General features: G+C 36.7%; 1 protein-coding gene across 4 annotated transcripts in view; it reads right to left on the minus strand.

The window, feature by feature from the left end:
- chst8 (carbohydrate (N-acetylgalactosamine 4-0) sulfotransferase 8) overlaps positions 1-22,656 on the minus strand; it is a 181,870-nt gene that overhangs the window by 122,362 nt on the left and 36,852 nt on the right. The window contains exon 2 of one of the 4 annotated variants that reach the window (XM_065257916.2): positions 19,979-20,177. In XM_065257916.2, coding sequence (XP_065113988.1) covers positions 19,979-20,125 — 147 coding nt within the window. In that variant the 5' untranslated portion in view covers positions 20,126-20,177. Of the gene's footprint in view, positions 1-19,978; positions 20,178-22,656 lie in introns of those variants that run through there. The other 3 variants (XM_065257919.2, XM_065257917.1, XM_065257918.1) reach the window with 3 other exon arrangements.

Below are 22,656 nucleotides of genomic sequence, written 5' to 3' on the forward strand. Positions count from 1 at the left end.
GTAAACCATTACTGGGCCTAACTGATGTTTTTAAGACATATTCATATTCTCTGCCAACAGTACTGAGACACTTAATGGATTTTTTTGTTGTGAAGAGCAGAAAATTGGATTTGTTACCCTATTGACAACACAACCTGTGACTCTCTCTACTCACAAACACACACAGCACTGTTCCTTCTTTCATTCAAGGATTTGGACATTGGTTTGTCTTAAACAAAAACGTATGCATGTTCTTGTAAATGATTTGTTCATGTGAAGTTTATATGGACTGATACTGGACATGTTTTAGACCAGACCAAACAAACAAAACACAAATGCTCTGCCAGTGCACTTAAAGGCCCTATGATAATGATCTAAGCACATTGTCTAAAGTGCACGGCACACCATCGAAATGGATGTGTCCGAATTCACTTTTGCTAGTTTAACGACAGGAAAAATGGTTTGTGCGCCTAGCACACAGTCTATAAGTGTTGTTCATATTTCTCATAATGAGTAATGGGTGTGTTTTGGATGTAACGTGCAAAAAACCAATGTGAGTCTCATCTCTCATTCCCATTAAAAGCCAGTTGTGCTCACACCATTCAGATTCCCCATTTAGATGTTGGAATTTGTAAACTGAAAAACTAAACAGAGGAAGACCCCCAGTTTAACTCTTTCACCGCTAGCGTTTATTTAAAAAGTTGCCAGCCAGTGCCAGTGTTTTTCATGATTTTCACCATTTAGTTTAATGCCTTCCAGAAAATGTTCTTCTTTAAATATATAAACATACAATATACCAAATGAAAAAAAACAGACCCTCTGCTTTCAAACAAAAAAAAACCGTTTCATCCTACCTTCAGTGGTTCTTTTGCAATCCGCTTTTGAATACGGGTAGGTTTCTGCAAAAACACCACATTTTGAGCAAACAGCAGAGAAAATTCAATTTTTGTGACGGACTTTTCATAGAGATCCCATTCAGAGCGATCTTTAAAACAGACACGGACATGCAGCCGCTTGCCATATGGCAATACTTCCGGGTTTAAAAAGTTGCGGAAGGGGATAATAGCGGTATTGCGGAAAGACGGAAAATCTCGTCATTGGCGGGGAAGCGTTTTCTCTTAATTGACGAGATATCTCGTCAATGGCGGGGAAAGAGTTAAGATTGATGTTAAAAAATTGTGTTGTTTTCATTTGTATTGAAATTGTTTTTTTTTTGTATTAAAACATTAATTTTTTGTACAAAATATTTTTTAATTTCTTTTTAACCCTATGTGGTCTTGGCTGATTTTGCATCATCGAGAAGGTTTGACCTGCACTGACATTTTTAGCTTATTTCAGTTGCTTAAAAACATAATAAATGGCAAAAGTCACAAAACACTGTGTTCAGCACAAACTGGGCTACAACATTATATTATTAACATGTATGTACATGTTTGTATTTTTAAGAAGGTAAAAAAAATTATTTTTACTTTTGCGCAGTAAAAAGCACAAAAGAAGAACTGCCCATCGTTGTCTGAACTCTTATTTGTGTTTTTGTAATCATTATAGTAGAAACACAACAAGGGATGAGCATGGTCAACGTGTTTATGAAAGCAGCACAATGGAATGCCTGGACACTTTCTTTTGTGGGATGTGTGTCATAAAGATGCTGATTAACTTTTTGGCCTTCTACAGTTGTGTCTCAGCTCATACAGACAAACACACACAGACACACAAACACACACACACACACACCTGTAGAAACTATCACATATTCACAAGCTCATTAAAATCTATTCACATGAGTTCAGCCACACAGTTACATTTCAAAGCTCAGATATGTTACACACAACAGTTCTGTCTCTCTCTCATGATCGCCTGTGTTTTAGTTTCTTATCTTTAGGGAGATGCAAACTAAGCCGCTATTCTGAGACTCATATGTCTGGAAAAGCGAGCGCTCTGTAGTTTCCCATCACTGAAGACAATTCTTCTCATTTTGTGTTTCTCATGGGCTCCTGTCATGCTGACAGACACGTTTCCTGATGGTAAACCATCTCTGAGAAATGACAGAGATCTCAAAGGAGAGACAGAGAGAGAGACAGACAGACAGCTGCTTATATAAGTCTTTTCTTTATAAAGAGAGATCCCAAAACCTGTTCACCTGCCACTCCTCCTGTGAGGCTTTCTAAAATCTGACAAAACAACCTCAAATCAGACTGAAATCTGGTAAACAACCAAAAATATAACAGCAATATAAAGAAGGGTTACGTTTAAATTTAATTAAAGATGCTGTAGAATGTAGTCATAGATGAATAAGAGTTGTGTTGATATTAATAACATATCATGAGCCTCAAACACGAGTGTTTCCCCCTTCTTATGTAAACATTGTGCATGCAAAAGAAAACAGACCAATCTCAACATAACACCAACTGTGACGTTACAGTCAAGATGACGCCCCAACATTAAATAAGTTAGAGCTATATGCTAGTTAAAGCTGCAGTCAGCAACTCTGGAGGATTGAGATGATTTCGAATGTTTACAATTTTCATGCCCCTCCCACACAACCAAGGTCGCTTCACTTCAGGCGGATGCATGTGATATTTTAACGCGCGCGAGAGGGAGGGGGATCTGTGGCGCTTGCAGGAACTGTGATTGACAGGCAGATTTTACACAGCCCTGCGCTGATTGGACCAAATGAACCAGGAGCGGTGGATTTTTAACTTGTGGTTAAATTGCACATCCGGTTCACTTGTTGTTATCAGCATGCTATGATGGATGTAATACCCATATTGAGTTTTGAAGGTTGATGAGAAGGTACTATACTGTATGCCATTTTGGATGCAAGGACTGAATATCTTGCCTGTCTATCATGTAAGATCATGTTTAGAGACTTCACCAACCCATCCGCTGTCTAACAATTATGATAGAGTCATGAGATGTACCTGTCCACAGTAATGATGTCATCACATCTGCACATTCAGACTGCATTAATGGACACAGACAAAGTTATCAGTGGTGACACCTGGAGGATGAGAGCAATTCATCTCTCTCTCTTTCTCTCTCTCTCTCTCTCAAAGACACAGATACCAGAGTTTGATTTTGAGAAAAGCAAAAGTGTCCTGATGTTTTCAGATATGGAGGTGTTGGGTCTGATTAGGGTTAATGGATGTGTGTTGTAAACGACTAAAGCACTGATGTTCTTTTTTATATTTGTTGCACTTTTGCATTTGAAATGTCTCGTATTTTATCTTTCATAAATGTTTTTACTCATTTTTTTACGCCGCTTGTCTTCATATGACCTTCTCACATGTGTTTTTTGATGGAAGTTTTTTATCAGATGTGACTCAGGCTTAATACACATCACAGGTTCATCTGTTCTCAAGGTCTCTCGTCCTTCACAGGGAGAGAGAGAGATGAAAAGGCCAAAAGATGATTTAATTCACTCTGGTGTCTTCCTCCAAACACATTTAGAGTTTATTGAACAACATGAAGCCTTCATTTAATTGTGTTTCATGTAAATCTAATAGTGTGGGGTTTCATTCTCACACTAACACTGAATACAAAACACAATATCAAACCTAAGCCGACATAAACTCCATAAACTGTTATTTTACTTTAGTACATATTTAGATTCACCAACCTGTTAAAACCTGTCAGAATAAAGCCATACGGTTGGTTATTTTTTAACCCTGTTGACTCACTGTCGATACTCATCTGTTAAAATGATGAAGATATTTCCACATTAGAGATGAAACTGGAAGTGTATGTGTTTATTTTAATGAAGGCCGTTCAACGTGAACCTCCTCTGAAACTATGGAGACAAGAGAGTCTTGGTAACATTATAGTCTTGAAAGCAGCATCACATACAGATGGGTTTGTAATGACGCTCTGGCCGTACTCTCCGCTGTGATTTAATTACATTAAGAGGCTGTTAAATTAGCTTTCACAAACACTGACAGATGGGAGGATTAACTGAAGCGATCACATTTACCTTCTGAAACTCACAATGACACAAACTGAACAGACACAAGAATCAGCGTGTGATGATGGACACTGATAGACCTTTACAAAAGAAATACAATTTAATCATTTAATAATCAATCTATTTTTAATTTGGAAAATAATTAATCTTTGCAAAAGAATAGATTAAATCGACGTAAAATTATTTAATACATTGACCAAACTGTATAATCATAAAATATATGAAAAAGTTGCCGAAGAATTTCCAACACACAATTTCTTTTGTGTGCACACATATAGTTGTGTTTGTTATGAGCAGGTTTAACATGCGTTTACTAAACTAGAGCCTCTACTAGCAGCAGGTGAAAGTTTATTTACTGGGGGATATCATTTTGTGTAGCGTAAAAGCAAAAGGAACCGTGTCTAAAATGGGGAAGAGTTGTTGTGTGACCGAATGTGATTACAGATTCAACAAGAAGTTAAAGCTATCTTTCTCCAGACCTCCAAAAGCACTGAAAGGAGAAATAAATCAGGCTCTAAACACGTCGTAGACACTTTAACCCCAGTTTCTTCCAGGGCGCTGCAGTGATAACTGCCCACAATCTACATGAGCAAAAGATGCACAAGCAAACACTATCTGCTGTAAATCGATGTGCATACTCGTTCAAAGAAGAAGCGATACGTCATCTATACCATCACGTTTCTAAAGACAGATTACATCTTGCTCTAATGCTCTGGTTTATGTTTAAATAAGACCTGACTGTGTGCATTGCATTCAGAGAGTTTCTTCTTACAAAGCAATCTTAGGCATTCAGTTCACAAGGTTTGCAGCGCAAGATCTTTGTAGTACTTTCACACATGTATGCAATAAATACTTGTGACTGTACTTTAACTTGCGTGTTTTGTATGGTTAAGAAGTGGTTGAGTTTAGGGTAGGGGTGGGGTTAGATGCTTAAAAATATCTTTAAAACCATAAATGTTTATGTAACCATTTCTACATTGACAAATGCTGAAAATTTAATGACACATAAGAAAAACAACTTTTTTTTGTTTGTTTTTTTCAACAAAAACAAAAAACAAAAAAAGAAAAACAACCTTGAAATATAACCACAGATTGATAGTAATCTGCTGGCTGCCAGAGGGCGCATATCCCTAAAACATAAACGATTAAAACGTTTAAGCTGTAATCCAGGGTTTCCGCCAGCACTTTGCAGTTTTGGCAGCTCGCCTAAGCTGGGAAAGCCTACCGCCTTAACTAGGTCGTCCAAAAAAAAAAATGCTGCGCAAAAGGCCGTCAAGTGCATCTCTGAGAATATCGTGGACGCGCTTCACACCGTGAGCCGAAAAGAGAGCGAGACATGATCCAACCATCAACGTCTGGAGGATAGCCAGTTGATAAAACGCGTGTCCGTGAGAACTGTAAGTGGACTTATGTTTTGGGTTTATTTAAGCCTGTTATTGTATTAGTCTATAGTTCTTGCAAATTTAAAGTTAACTAGCTGGTGATTTTGTTGTTTGAGCAACCTGCTAGCTAGGTTTCACGTGCCTGTTGATTAGATAATTGTTGAGCGCTCTTGCTCACGTTATTTATGTGCATTATTTACATGCTACAGTTACACTCCTTTAAGATAATGTCATTAATAGTGGGAAAATTATCAGTTTTAACAAATTTTGCCCTATCTATCAGTGTTCCCCAGACGTTCTACAACATCTGCTTCAGTTTGTGTTTATTAACCCTTTAGTTTCACTTTATTACGCATCTATGCCTATTAAAGGTAAAAAATTCATTAATAATTAAGTATGTGTTCATTTTCTGTCATTGTTTCTTCAAAATTAAGTTTTATTTGAGTGTTTTTAATAAAAATATTTTCATGATGCGTACGCCCCTTTGATTGCCATGCCCCCCGTCCTAACAAATTTTCTGCGGAAAAACCCTGTAACCATAGACTGCAAAAAAAAAGATGGATACCACAACGCCGCTTCCTTCAATTGTAATGAAATGAGCGTAAAATGTCCGACGTTGGGGATTGACATGTTACGCAAAAACGTCAGTTTGTAGCCAGAGCATGCACAGAAGGAATCGTCCATGGAGCCTGGAGGCGGAGCCGTGGTATCAAACTTCCACCCAAACGCTCACGCGCCCAATTCAACCACCCTTTAATGTCTCATTTGATTGGCTTGTTAAAATAAGGCAAATTAAATACAACTCATGTTGTCTGTGTGAAATAACACAGAAATCAAATATGAATAGTTAGTTATATCTTCAATCTTCCCTCAAAGCTCCGACAGTCTGCTCAGAGAAGCTGTCAATCACAAATGTCAATCATAACGACACGCCTCATTTCTATAGCATTAAATTACTAGCTAAAATGAAACTTATCACAAAAATGAACATATATTCACATATACCTCAAAGGACCAAAACCATCTTTCATAAAATGTTATCGGAAGAGTAATTGTCGATCAAAGAGCAGCTTCACTACTTCAGGAAAGGAGACACACCCAGTTGTAATAAGCTGCTTGCACAATCAAATCAATCTATAAGATCATTATTTTTGGAGGACAGTCTCACCTGTTGCATTCTGGGAAGTATTACCTCACCAAATAAAAAAATCTGTCTTTAAGTTACATTCTTGATATTTGTCGTCTGAGTTAGATATGTAGAAGACATCAGAGAGTAACTGATGGTGTGTTAGGACGCAGGCAGCTTTCTCCTTTTCTTGCACAGTCAGGATGTAATTGTGAAGGCGTTTGAAAATAAAGAAAAGCTGCCTTTTGTCTAATTTGCTGCGTTTTATGTACAGATCAGAAGCAAACAAAGCGTCTCTGTGGATTACAGGGTTATAGCTGAAGAAAGTCAATACGAGGTGACTGAATAATGATGAGAGAGAGAGAGAGAGAGAGAGAGAGAGAGAGAGAGAGAGAGAGAGAGAGAGAGAGAGAGAGAGAGAGAGAAAGAGAGAAAGAGAGAAAGAGAGAGAGCAGGTATAAGGAAATAAGCAGGTGGATTGGAAAATGGCTTTGAAGCTCAAGAAGATCATTGTGTTTGTTAATCTTGTGAAACATGAACTGTGTGTGAACGTGAAGGCTGGACAGCAGATCTCTTATACAAGAAACTTCAGTAAAATACCACAAAACACTGAATGGAGAATGGAGCGACTTTTGATGATCTACTGGAGTCATGAGCTCTTTCAAATAATTTTCATTTGTTAAATATTTTAAGGAACATAATGTGGTAGTGTGATCAGTAGTAATCTTTCATGAAATGAAATAATGCGAGAGTCATTCATGAAGAAACAGCTCAAAGCCTCAAACCAGTTTGATATGATATTTTCTGTTATTTGTGATTCATCTGATTGTTTTCCCAAACAAAAATATTTGCTTTCTGATTGGCTGTCTGAAGCTGCGGTTCCATTGCAGATTTGCGCAAAACTTTTAATTTTCTAAATGTTGACAAAAGACTATTGCAAAAATTTCCATTAATTGTTGATATGTGACTATAACACTTTTTCCTCTTGTGAGAAGTCATTTTAAACATCACGTCGACTGATGTTGATAAGTTTACCTTTATCACATCCACCACACCAGGCATTCTTTTTCACCAAAGACGACGTAAGAGTATTATTCAAACATTAATGCCAAGAAATGCCCCTTATACTTACAGTAGGAGCAGCAATGTATATGTGAAGGTAATAGTAGATTATTTTAAATTAAAAGAGATGTAGGAGTGTTATCCTAACATTACTGGCAAGGAAAGCCTCTTATTCTTGGGAGAAGAATACGTATTGAGGTGATTCTGGGGTTTTAGTTCATACCACATCATCTTTAAATTAACTTACATCTTACTTACATCAGGTGATCTGAAAATGTGAATAAACTGTTTCCATTGGCGCATTGCTAAATACACATTTTCTGAATTCCCTAAAATACCATAATAAAGTTTTTGCGAAAATGACTGCCTGTATTTTTAATTCCCAATGTCAACTTGATCAATTTAAAGGGTAATGGAAACGCAGCTACTGATCCCAGCACCTGGACCGTACAGAAGAGTTGTTACTTCTGATTAGTCGTCTGTGATCAGTCACTCAAGTGTCGCTCTCTCTCACTAAGAGAATGTGTTTTACCTCATGAGGGCTGTGTTTTGTGGAAACGCTCATTGACGGAGATAAATCTGAGCACTTTAAGAATGAAGTTCAATGAAAGCAATTCACAGGAATAAAACATCTTTCCCCCTTCAGAAGGCCACGGCTCATCTCTGCTTTGTGACTGAACCGTGTCCTGCTGAGCCCAAGAAATCAGCGCTTAATCCACAATGCTGTTAGCGGCACAGGAAAGGCACTCCGCTCCCAATTTTGTCAGTAATTTCCCTCCGCGTGTCGGCGCTGCGAGCGATGCAGTTCCCATGGCGATTCTCAGTGAATTCTTCAATTGTCCTTAAACAATTATTTGCATGGAAGATGAAAAGATACGACGAGAAAAAAGCTTCACTCTCTGAACTGATACGAGGTGAAATAACAACAAATGTGAAAACATGCGTTGAGCTAAAAAAAAACACAACCTGACAAAAATAAACTGTATATGCTGATATCTATAAAGAGGTTTTTTTTTATGTGGATTGTGCAAAGCCACTTGGTTGTAATAGTGAATGACATAAAACAGTTTTGTCCTTTTAATGACAATTAATGGCAATGGTTTTAATATAAGGTACCTAATTCATAAATGGATGATATAAAGATAAACTACTCTTTACTTAAACAGAACTCATTTCTTTTTGTATTTTTAAAAGTATATTTCCTGCATATTTTTATAAAACAATATTTGGGTGGGTGTTTTACTGTCTAAGTGGGTCGCAGAATTAAAAAAAGTTTAGGAACCACTGCTCTAAAGTGTGTCCAAAATACAGGGTTGCCACAGCTTAGTTGACTTCAAATTCAAAGACTTTCCAGGTCCAATACTCTCAAATTCAAGGATTAAATGTGGGGAGACATTTCAAGTAAGATCAAGGTTACATTGTAGTGCTGCAACGACGCGTCGACGTCATCGATTACGTCGACTATGAAAATACGTCGACATGCGTAAAATGCATCGACGCGTCGCTGTTTACATTCATTTCGCGTAATGGCGGCTTCTGCTCCTGGCAGTGTTATCCATACATTGATTTGTTTGTGTGCGCCACAAAATCAACAATGGCCGCAACATTTAACGTAACATTTTTATTTTCATTTAAAACGGCTTCATTTATTGTTGTGCGCGCTCGGTGGTGCCTCTCTTGTGCACGCGCGCTCTCTCTCTTTCTCTGCGTGAAGCCCCTAGACAGCGCCTCTCATACATGACACTGAATGAAAGAATTAAAAGTTGGCTGTGTTTTGTACTTGCATTTTCAGGTAAACGTCAGATGTTACTGGCAGAGAAGACGACTGATTCGAGTTTATCATGAAGGATTAGCAGTGTTTTCCCACACAAACAGGTTATGTGCTTGTGCGCGAGCTCTCTCTCCTATGCCCGGGCATGCCTTCTGTAGTAACGGCAATTGTTTAATTTGCGCCGAATTGTGAGTTGTCATGCCACCGGGTTGAAGGTTGATGTTGCCAGCACTTATTCAGCCCCACTCGCGTAATTTGCCGGCTTTAAAAATGTTAGCGCAAGACGCACGGGTTGCTTTTCAAAGCGCTCGCCTGTGAACACGAGTTTAGATTCAGATGCTTCTGTATTTGAGGGCGTTTGCCGCGCGTCTAGATGCGCGACCTGATACGAACGGCCACTTAAATGAAAATGAGACAAATAATGAATGATCTATGAATAGTGATATTATTCATCGTCTTTTGATAACAAAAACTTATTTGATGCAAAACTCATTATTTAAAACGTTTCATATGAATATAATGTTTTCTTAAGTAAAACAAGTCCATTCAATATTTGTTCTTTTATGACACAAGGTATTTGGCAATGTACATGATCCAAGTACTAATAATTAAGATACGGATTTTTTATTTTTCCTCCTGTTCCTCTGCATACTTGATAAATCTTGCTTGTGTATTGTATATCAGGAGTTTCTAAACTTTTTCAACCCAACAGGTAATCTCAAGACCCACCATTTTTTAAAATAGAAATATAGGGGAAAACACAAACACATTTGTTCCCTTTTAGTAGCTTTTGAATATGTTTAATTGAATAATATAAAAATACCTTATCTTAGGGCTGCAAGATTAGAGCAAAAATCATAATTGTTTACTGTATCTGCATTGATTTGGAAATTATCTATTTAAAAAAATACAATGAATTGCAAGGATGCAGAAAACAGTTCACTATTGCACACTTATGTATAGGCTACTGAGGATTTAACTGTATTATTTTAATATAGTCAGTCATGAACTAAAGTGGGCCAGTTTAAGTCATGAAACTCCAGGGCTGAAAATGAGTCCCACTCCGGCCCTGGGTGGTTTCCATTAGCTTAAGCCAGGACTACACCTTAGTTTAATTAGGAAATATAATTAGTTTAAACAAACATGCCTTACTAAAAACATTACTTGTGTGCATTTTGAGGCCAAACTAAGGGCACTGGTGTATTTTAAGATATGTCAGTGCAAGATGTTTTCAGTTTGGACAGCTCTTATATTTATTTTAGTCTAGGACTAGTCTAATCACTGTCTGGGAAACTGTCCCCCATATCTGACAACAGAACAGATAATATGTGAAAATAGCATTAAGTTGTGTTAAAATACAATAAAACAAACAATAACTGTCAGATCAGACAGAGAGTAGAAAACAGATTATCCAACAGATTAAATAGCTAATCAAAAAAAGAACACTGTATTAATAATAAAAAATAGTCGTTAGACTAGTCGACTAATCGGAAAAATAATCGCTAGATTAGTCGACAGAACAAATAGTCGTTAGTTGCAGCTCTATTACATTGTGTTACCTTTAAAGATACAATGTTACAGTTCCCTTTCGAGGGACGCCTCCAGGGTTAAGTGCGTCTGAATGTGTATATCAAATTCAACCAATGGTGAGGCTTAACGACAAAAGACAGGGTGACGCGAGAGCCAGGAAGTATATCGCTATCTGAAATATTGCCAAAGACGGCGTTGCAGCGACGCAGGAAGTATGGAACGGAAGATGCAGCGTCTCGTTCCCTTCTCAGGGAACAACAGTTACATACGTAACCAGAGACGTTTTCATGTGTCAAACCAGGGGCGCCGTAAGGGGGGAAAGTTAGGACGATTCTAAGGGCCCATGAACTTTTGATGGCCCCAGCCAAGGATTGTGCCCTAAACGCAACCCCCTTAAGCTGAGCCCTCTTAGCTCCGCCCCGTCTTTACTCTGCGTTTTAGCGCCGTCTTTAATCCACGGTCTCCAGTGCGCGTGAACTTCAGAAGAGAGCAAGGTGTGTGTGTTTACTGCTATTTGTTATGATATCTGCATATGTGCACTTCCTTACTATAAATGCAGTTTACACAATGTGACGCTGGAGCAATACAATGCAGTTTTCTTTCCACTGTAAAGTTCGCCCTGTTCACCTCAGTTTAAAAAGCACAAGGCGATTTACGTTCCCTGTTTTATGTTATGATTCTAACGCGAAGTCAGCCCTTAAAAGCTGTTTGAATTAACATAGCCCGTATAATCTAATTAACATAAACGAAAAAAGCGATCGGTTACACACTTCAATGTTTTGTAACGCAATATGCCAAGGAAGTATTTTTATGCAGTCGTGAATCGAGTTGATTGTGATAAAACTGAAGGCTAAACTAGTCCAGTTATGTATATTAAAGCTTCTCACCTTGCAACAGGTTTAAGAAATCAATGGAAATCTATGTTGCAATCTGCTATAGTTGTCATTCATTTTATTTTAGAGTCCCGTTGATAAAAAACAGTCTGAAGAGTCATTTACGAGTATAGCGGTTTTCTCAAGTTCACAGTTTCAATGATCTGTCGTTATTTTTGCTTTACTGAAGCTGCTGGTGTGTGAAACTTGTTCTTTACCTTATAAATAATGCTAATAATTTTAATACAGGCTTTGGTCAAGCATTTTTTACCCAGTCTTATTTGAGGCATAAGGTAACTGTATAGAAAAGATGCATTGTTGTTGTTCGCCATTTTTAAATGTTATAATGTTATTGATGTGTGTAACAGCTCAATACAGTATGTCACTGAGACTGCCTGTGAAAATCAGACTAAAGTCTCAAATCTTATTGTGAAATAAAAAACATCACAGTTTAATTTCAAGCATTAATTTCACTTTGATTTCAATCGCTGACATGACATTACTCAGTCAATATTAAAGATATCAAGTTTATATTTTCACATAATGCTCTTTACATTATTTAGGATGAATTTATGTGGAAAACAGTAAACCACAAAGAAATACTTCAGCTGGGATTTCACAGGCATGGTCACATTTATCTTTAATCTTTAAGAACGTTGCATTTTCTCTGAATATTCGATTAATGTACTGTATTTTTCAATTAAATTTACATTGCACCATAAATTATCTTAGCTGCAGTCATTGTAGGTGTCTATAAATATTGATAATTGTGGTCATAACAATAGCAAAATAAATAGTTCTGTATTATTAAATTACAGACAAAGATTTTGAATAGCTACAGTAGGTTGGATTGTATGTTTGGTGCGAAATGGGTATGGTGGGGGCCTGACCCCCTATTCTTTCATAGGGCCCAAAATTGCTAGCGGCGCCCCTGTGTCAAACACAACTATGCAAAAAAGCATTTTGGTATGAATCAACATTCGCATACAGAAGATAAAAGCTTTTAAACAGTGTGCTTAAAAGTCTAGAATTTTTATGATATTATCGTACACTACCAGAAAACTTGCATAAAATAGATTCAAGCACTTTCAATGACCTGTATCTATGTGTGTATATTTTTTTAACTTCCCAGGGCCTTGAATTTTTTCCCCCAGATTCACAAACTTTCAAGGATTTCAAAGACCCGTGTGAACCCTAAATATACAGTAGTAGCAGCTTTTATACAAACTTTAGCTTGGCTATAGTTGCTGATCTTCACACAGTACGAGACCGCTGGGTTCAGTCCCAATGATTTTATGTAATGTAAGCTTTATCCAGTTCACCAGCAGCTCCGGATGAGAGCACAGCTTCACAATCTACTGAGCAGGTCAGGATAATCCTCCTCTCCTTTCTTTTACTTTCTTTATTGAAATGAGTTTCATTTGAAAAGAGTATCGGAGCAAAAACTGCTTTTCTCTTTGTGTCTGAGCAGATGCAGTGAGAGACTTTAGTGAAGTTACGCTTACACACACACACACACACACACACACACACACAGCAATAATGTTTAAATATTTTAATAAACGTCATCTATCACTCTTTCACTGTACAGTTTGTGATTTCTTAAAGTCTCTATAAAATAAGAACACAACCACAAAACACGCATAGAAAAATCACACAAAAGCACACAAAAACACAAACACAACTCCATCAATACAACATCTTTCTCACATTTTTATTTTTTCCTTCACCAAAGTCAGAATCTAAACGCACCACTTTTTTAAAAGGGACAGCTGGATTTTATATGCAAACACTTTGTTATTAAAAATGAGGTTTTTAGGATTAAATCTTGTGATTTTTGTCAGTAATGTGATTATTTTAAAAGTGCTGTCAGTCATTTCAGGCTTTAAATCTTTATTTGTTTAATCTGCAGCTGCTACTCTCAAAAACATCAACCTGTAAATTACATCAGCAAACCTAAACATGCAAACTAACTGACAGGGCTTGGAAGGGTTTCTGATCGGCTAATAAATAACCTGTGCTGGCAAATTGACTTGGAATGAACACATTTTCAAAAATGAGTTTTTATATTTTTGACATTCTCAATTAAAAAAAAACTTCAAAATGATGTATTATTTGTTGGAATCTGACAAAACATGACAGAGCTACCTGTGTTTGAAGCTGATCAATTTAGCAAAGTTAATTTTGAGAAAAATACAGTTTAAGATTTTTTAAGGTTCAAAAGCAAAATGACTGCATCCATACCTTAAAATCACTGTAAAACTAATAGATTTAGCACACAAAGTCAAAAAAAATATCTATAGGAAAATATGTTCAATTTTTTTCTTCTTTAATTGTATGATTGCCATTAAGACCGACAGCTTTAAGATCTACTGTAAAGTAAGGATCTAATATAATCTTACACATCAGCTCCCAAAAAGTTAATCAAATATTCACTCAAGACATAACCGATTATATCTGCATGAATTCTTGTCAAAACAGATCTTTTTAAAACTGTAATTTTGTATATATCAGGTTTGCACACTTGTGTATCTGTGCATGCATCAGATCTGTCATTCAGCATGAGGAAGATTGTTTTCATGTCTTTATCTCTCTTAATAACTCTTTTAACATGAATAATTCCTGCACTTTACTTTCTAATTCCTGAATGTTTTAACTCTTTCCCCACCAGTGTTCTTTTTTTAATTGTCACTCAGCGCCAGCATTTTAATGATTTTCACAAAAGTTGAACGCCTTCCAGAAAATGTTCTTCTTTAAATATATAAACATACAATATATACATTTATTTAAAAGTACCAAAATTTTAATTCATACACAGAGTTTGAACTGTTTGCCCTAAAGGGTTACTTCTGGGTTTTATAATTTGGGTAAGAGCACCACCTGGTGGATAATAGCAGAAATATGGATTGCCAAAAACCTCTTTAGCAGAGAAATGTTTTCTCTTAATTGACGATTTAACTCAATGGTGGGGAAAGAGTTAAAAACTAAACTAAAATGCCACACACACAAGTGGATGGAGCATCCTTTGTATTAAATTAAGCATTGAGGATGGTACAACTCTTAGAAAACTCTTAGAAAACATACAAATAAAGATCATTATAGATGTTTAATGACTATTTAGAACAATGAGATTGCCAGACGAGGTCTTAATATACTTATTTTTATCAAAACCTCAATTTCCACCAAATATCTACTTTTATATTTTCTTTTGCCTCTAGCTCAAAATCAGGCAGTGCACATTCATTTTGCCAACACAAATGCTCACTTCATTCATCTGCTGTCACAGGTTTGATATCTCACAACACTTATTTCAATGATATCTGTTAGGTGAAACAGATACACAACACACAGTAGTTGCTCACACATCATGTAATCATTAATGATGTTGTGTTGGTCAGACACAGGAGATGTGCTGATACCTCAGTCCTCAGACTCTTTAATAAAACCGTGCACGACTGCCAAAGTGAAACATTTATCACATTCAGATGTTTTTATCGAGCGCATGCTGCTATTGTTCAAAAATGTGAGGAAATCTTACACGTCTTACAAATAAACACATCTTTACAAGACCTTGTGGATATTAAATATCGAGACAAATATACAGGCAGACGGTCATTAACTCTTTCACCGCCAGCGTTTTTAAAAAAAGTTGCCAGCCAGCGCCAGCGTTTTTCATGATTTTCACCAAAGTTTAATGCCTTCCAGAAAATTTTCATCTTTAAATATATAAACATACAATATACCAAATGAAAGAACAGACCCTCTGCTTTAAAACAAAAAAAACCGTTTCATCCTACCTTTAGTGGTTCTTTTGCAATCAGCTTTTGAATATGGGTAGGTTTTTGCAAAAACACCATATTTTGAGCATAAAGCAATGATAATTCCATTTTTATGACGGACTTTTCATAGAGATCCCATTCAGAGCGATCTTTAAAACAGACACGGACATGCAGCAGCTTGCCATAGGGCAATACTTCCGGTTTTAAAAAGTTGCGGAAGGGCGCCACCTGGTGGATAAAAGCGGTATTGCGCAAAGACGGAAAATCTCGTCATTGGCGGGGAAGCGTTTTCTCTTAATTGACGAGATATCTCGTCAATGGCGGGGAAAGAGTTAATACTGAAGCTGAAGGTCGTCTGTCACCCTGAGAGGGTTTATTGTGCAAAACAAATCACAAACTTATTACACAATGTTACCACATAACAACAAACAATTCATAACGTGAGAAGTGAAGGAGTGTGCAGTGAGATGAGACACAAGAAACCCATGAAATACCCAGCTAACAATTTCTGCTTCACAAAACATTCCCAAAATGCTATTATTTGTTTCACAAAAATAACCAAAAGGGAACAAAAAATTAACTTTCTGTGTTTGATGGGCAGTGATGGGAATAACGGCGTTGTAAGTAATTGGCGTTAGTAACTGCGTTATTTTTTTCAGTAACGAGTAATCAAATAAATTACTGTTTCCCCCGTTATAACGCCGTTATCGTTACTGACATTAAAATGCTGCGCGTTACTAAAATTGATCTTACTGTAGTGATTTTCAGCCGCGTATGCTCACTCTCTCAGCCAAACACTATTTTTCTCTTGTGTGTGTTGTGAGAAACATAACGGATGATGATTGGCTTAATTTCCATCGGTAGCCAACCAGAGGCAGAGTTCACAAAAAGGCCCGCCCACACGCGCAGTCCAAGTCAGAGGAGCGAGCAGCAGTGTTAAAAAGTCTGAGCAACTTGGTCACTTTGTCGCTAGATTTAACAACTTTCTATCACTTTAGCGACTTTATAGGACAAATCTAGCTATCTTTTCTGCCGTGGTTGGAGACATTTGTAGACTGACATGAAAATACGCATCGTTTTCTCTTCTCAACGAGCAGCGGTGCTGCTGCTGACTGTGCCCCATCTCAAAGCACTGACATGCAGCCCGGTCATCGCGCATCAATCACTCCGAAAACACCGGCGACAGGGCGATGGCAAGTACAACAAGCTCAAAGGTAGCGGTCACAAACACGAAGTATGAAGCACTACTTTTCCATTGTTGAGGTGAAAGGCAAGAATGTTTGTGTAATGTGCAACTTATGCCCATGAAGAAAAAGTCTCTCCACGTCTGTGGCAAGTAATTCTGATCTAATAAAGCACCTCACATCGTCACATGCTGCCACAAAATTTAGTGATTTCTCTTTAGTATCCATTTTAGTCATTTAACATATTTCATTTTGTAAGGGGCATTCAAGTTATTTGAAATATAATTTTTTTTTTAAGTAACGCAGTAATTACTTTTCCTGGTAATTAATTACTTTTATAATAATGTAACGGAGTTACTAACTCAGTTACTATTTGTGAGAAGTAATTAGTAACTATAACTAATTACTTTTTTAAAGTAACGTTCCCAACATTGTTGATGGGAATAATAAAACACATGAATCAAAGATCTGAAGATCTTAACAGATCAAGTTGAGATATGCATACAGTCTAAACAAAAGCATCATGTGTGTGACACAACTTTTACCTTAAAACCTCTCAACATGCACTAGTTCGTGTGCGGGCTGACATCAGTTTTTTTAACGCTGCTAACAATTTCTATATAGCATACTGTCTACAAACATCAATAATATTAAAATTACTATACATCGTTTAAAAGGTCTACGGGTTTAGCATCAGTGTATGGTCTCGGTTTTGAGATACAGATGCTCTAGCATCATAAATGTAGTATTTTGTGACAGAAGTCCAGATGACAACATGCTAAATATACTCCTTACTCCTTATAAATAGACTCCTTACCTTTGTGTTGATATAACAATCACGAATTGTATCCAGTATGTTTCAGATGTGTGAATAACTCTTGAAAACAGTTTAATAGAATACATCCAATGACCATTTTTGTCCACAAATGCGTATAATTTATGAAATATAGATATATATAGTCTGTTGTTTACATCAGATTTGGCAGGAACATCTTGTAATAGATTATAATATACAATCTGAGGACTATTTGTGTCGTAACATTGTATATGAGATTACACTTTAGGTTACAGTAAACACATAAGCATGCGTTAAAACTTTGTTTTTAAAATGTAGGCGGGAGCATAATGCATAATATCCAAACAGCACTGCCAAATATTGTGACGTCATCTGACTCGCTCGTTCCTCCAGTCATGGAAAATATTGATAGACAGAACGTTTAGCCAATTAGATAATAAATCCAATGATCTTTGTGTGCTGTTTATTTCCTGGTGTGGAAACTGCATTTTATATGATAACATAAGGATAAATAATAAGAACGAACGTGTGTTCATGGTAACAAAAGACTTTTATTTTGGGGCTGACTGGCACTTAGAAAAGGCACTAGTCTTACAAAAACCCTTGCAAGAACCTCATATTTGGACCTACTGACCTCAAACGTGAAACATAACTTCTTTAGACTTGTGGCTTTGGGATCATTGCATTTCTAGGTTTCACACACATATTTATCATTAAGTGTTTTAGTAATAAAAAGATGTTATGCAAAAAAAGTTTTATTCCACAGTACTTCAGCCTCTCTAACTTTATTAATTTTTAACTAAAAATAATGTTGAAACCGATTTAACACTTTTGTTCCTAGTGTGTGGAGTGTTGCTATGTCGTCATAACCATCAGATTAACTTCACAAACCGAGTCTCCACTGAGAACACAGAAAATCTCAATAGCTCTTGCGGCCAAAGTGACTTCACAGTTAACAAACATGGCAAACAACTGGCTTAAAGAAATGGCATTAATACAATGGACTGCTTTTTTACATCTCTGACCTCAGGAAAATCTGATAAGATAATCGATTCAACCACAACGTCAATCAGGACCTTAGTAGGGGTGTGCCGGTTTCAGAATTGGTGATGACGGTTATGACGTGAGTCAAATGTGACGGTTCATAACATAACCGTCTGTGGGGGGCGTTTTGCTCGTTTAAATGCTTGTGGATTGACGCGAAAGTGTCATTTTACCATAAAATCATGAATGTGATGCCAAGTGTGTTTTAAACAGTAATGACTTTAAGCAATTTAACAGAGAGCAATGAAATATAAAAAAAAACACACACTGTTAACAGAAGACTGCGCTGTCACTCTCTGCTCAGCATAAATGAATCCTCTCTCATCTATTTTGATAATCTTCAGAGAAACAGATTTAATTGTGTCTATATCTGTCATTACATGGACCGGAATGTGGATTAAAAAGCGCCTTGAAGAGGTTTTGCTCATAAATGCATGTAAAGTAAAGTAATATGAACTTGAGATTTTTATACTGTTATTAAACTGCAAAGTATGCGCTGCAAACGCAGCCGACAATGGCCACGCGCGGCAAACGCTCTCCACATACAGTACGCGCTGTTCAGTGCTCACACTTGCGAAGACAACCGGCGTTTGAATAAACAAGACACTGATTAGCTACTTACTCTACGTTTATTTAAAATTAACAGCAAGACAAGCAGTGAATGTGCTTTCAGGAGAGTTAGTAGATTAGCACGGGAGGATTTGAACTTGAAAAGCGGAGTGTACTGACGCCTTTCCGCGGTTAAAACAACATCCTTCTTATGGTCATTCATGTTTATTTGATGCTATAAATTAACTAGAAGGAAGAGATGATTTGAAAGGTGAGACTTTGTTTAATATGTTAAACCTCAAAAGTAACTGAAAAGTAACCTGGTCTGTCCTGTATGTCAGCGCGTTGTCAGTGTCTGCCCCGCTCTGTATTTTTCACTGCGTGAGAACATGGTGGGGCGTATAACACAGAACAACTGTTTTTAATTAGTATTTAAACATTCTTTATGATAAAAATGTTTTTTAAATATGTTAATAACACGGTTTTGTCGGTTATAGAGTTCTAATGACGGTGTTCAACTATAACCGTCGGTCTCACGGTTATATAATGACCGTCACAGCCCTAGACCTTAGTGAAAAATTAGCCCGTTAAAAGCCAAACGGTTAACTCCAGAACTCAAGACATTAACATGTAAATGTAGCGTAAAAAAAAAATCGAGCAGCATATTTATGATATTACCACACAAGCAGTCAATGCAAAACTATTATGTTACAGCAGACACTAAAAAGTTAACATTGGATCTCAGATGTAACCTTAAAGATAAGTTTATGCATTGAAAGCGTACACAAGTAACCTAACCAACAACTAAAAGAGACATAAAAGTTAATGATGTGTAAATTCCCACACAAACACAGCATGAGTTTGAGAGATGTCCCAGTCTGAATGAAGTCATGTCTACACATGTTGTGTTGTTATTTGATGTTTACTGAGTTTTGCTTCTTACCTGGAGTTTGTTGTATCCCCATGTCTGAGAGATCCTGCAGGTGAACAAAGAGCACCAGACCTCCAACCACAAACAGCAGCAGGAAACAGAACGGACAGGGCAGCTTACAGACGGACACCCGTAACCTCCGGCGACCTCGAAGAACATCAACCATCTTGCAATCGATGAAGAACATCAGCACTCAGTGTGAAACAGACACCTGCAGACAGACAGACAGACAGTTTGTGAACTCTTCTCAAGAACAAAGATTCATGATTCTGATGTCAATCTGTAGAAATGAAGCCATAATAATCTTACACACATATTCATCAAGTCGAGTTATTTAATCAGTCACAGTGTTTGTACTATAGACCAGTGGATATAAGCAAAGATATTAGACATTACAATTACTATGAATAGGGCAAAATGCAATGGGACGGGGGAGCTCTGTACAGAGTCACGTGATGCGTTGGACAACCTGAGCACATGAGCAGTAGCTGAAACAAATTTGAATATTTAATCTGCAATAATAATTTGAATAGAAAAAATGCTATTTGAATGTTTGTTTTTAATGTGCAACCAGCACTATTGTTGTATATTGTCTTTCAAAAAATAACAACCTCATATGTCGTGTGCGCAAGCACCTTATTATGATGTAAAGTGACGTATTAAGGGATTAGTGTCCTCTAGCGGCAGTAGCTTATAAATACAACCTGTTGTTAGGTTTTTTTGCCTTATACATCAGATTAGACACATTTAATTTTATGAATTTGTAAATGTAGAAACGGTTTCATAAACATTTATGGTTTTAAAGATATTTTGGAGCATCTAACCCCACCCTCACCCTAAACCCAACCACTTCTCAACCATATAAAACACAACACAACACGCAAGTAAAAGTACAGTCAGGTATTTATTGCATAAAACAGTATAAGGTATTACAAACCATTCACATTGAAAACTGAAGCCATACGATCACTTTTTATGAAGAAACATAAACCAAACATAAACCAGCATGACGTAGTCGGTCACAAGAGCCAATAGCGCTTCACATTCTTAGCTGATGTAATGACGTAATCAGTCACGAGACACACGAGAGCCAATGCCTTTTCACAATCATAGATGACGTAGCATCGCTTCTTCTGGCGGCAGTTTTTGAATGAGTGTACGTCCAGATCTGATATTTACAGCGGATTGTCATCACTTTTGCATCTTTTCTTCAAATAAATCGATCGTTTGACCCCGGTACACTTGGAATATAAAAAAAAAATGTAAAAGTTGTGACTGGTTTTGTATGCCGTGTTTATATAAAATAATAAATAATTGGGTATGTTATTTGCCCTAAATGCCTTAATAGTTTAATGTGTAATAAAATACAATTAATCCTGGCGGTTTAAATTAAAAATCTTATCCCTGTACATGTCATCATAGCAAATTATACCCCCAAATATCATTTTATAACCTAATATATTAAGTTTCACCTGCTGCTGGTAGAGGCGCTAATTTAGTAAATGCATCTATTGGTCGTATTTGGTGAAATGGACAAACGACCCAAGCAATCATATGAGTTGTAGTATATGCTGTGTTGTGACCTAGATGAGGATCAGATCACATTTTATGGCAAATCACTGCAGAAAACCACTTCATTCCTAGGGGTTCACATACTTTACCACTGTAAGCTTAGCTTCAGCTTGATAGGGATTTCCTAATTTCCTAAAGCCTTGTGAAATTCTGACAAAATAAAATTAAACTTAAAAATGTATGTCATTTAAAATAAACAAATATTCAAATATTAATTTTTTATGAGCTCAAATATTTGAATATTCTATGAATGAAAAATGCCCATCCCTTTAGTGCAATTTGAGCTTTAAAACAAAAGGTATGTTACTGTTGATGTCAGGTTTAATTGTACGTCAGAAGTATGTTCAGAGATATCTGCCTCTCCCCATTTAAGATAGGACTTTAGTTTTGAAAGACTGAAACAACCCAGAGGCATTGCAAACATATCTGAGTAGTGAGGCGACTACCCTAAAGGGATTTTTATATAAGGGAATAAAACAAATATGCAAATGAGCAAACAATTTCATCGACATCAACGTTGACTATTAAAGTAGTATTTAAGAATCTGTGTTCTGAAGCAAAACACATTGAGAGTATCAGAGCCAAAACTGAAGCAATGAACTCCAAATATCCCATAAATACATGAGGAAAGCTGGATCAGACAGACACCAGTAACCTTTAAAGGCTCATATCTGAGGATTACAGCGCTCTAATGAAAGAAATGTTTCATACAAACATCCACCTCAGACTACTGACATCAGGACAATAAGACTATGATGTCTGCTTATTTAATTTAATTAAACTCTAGTCTGTCTGACAAAAAACAACATTAAATAAGCAACATAATATCATTATATCAGATGTAAAGAGAGGTGTTGCATGTGGTAGAGGGGGATTTGTGTTGTGTTTATTTTTGTGTATCTATTATTTTTCTTAAACTGTTAGGTCACACCGTGAGACACAAATTACCAGGAAACTATACAATACCACAGTAAAAAACACCTAAAATACTCTGAACGTGTGTGTGTGTGTACACTTTCATTTAGTTCAAAGACTAAATGTTTTTAGATGTGACAACAATCAAAACTTATAAAAGCATAAAAACAAAGTCATATTTAAATAAGTTAATAAAATAAAAA

The sequence above is a fragment of the Paramisgurnus dabryanus genome, chromosome 9 (genome assembly GCF_030506205.2).
Source record: "Paramisgurnus dabryanus chromosome 9, PD_genome_1.1, whole genome shotgun sequence".
Classification (NCBI taxonomy): Eukaryota; Metazoa; Chordata; class Actinopteri; order Cypriniformes; family Cobitidae; genus Paramisgurnus; species Paramisgurnus dabryanus.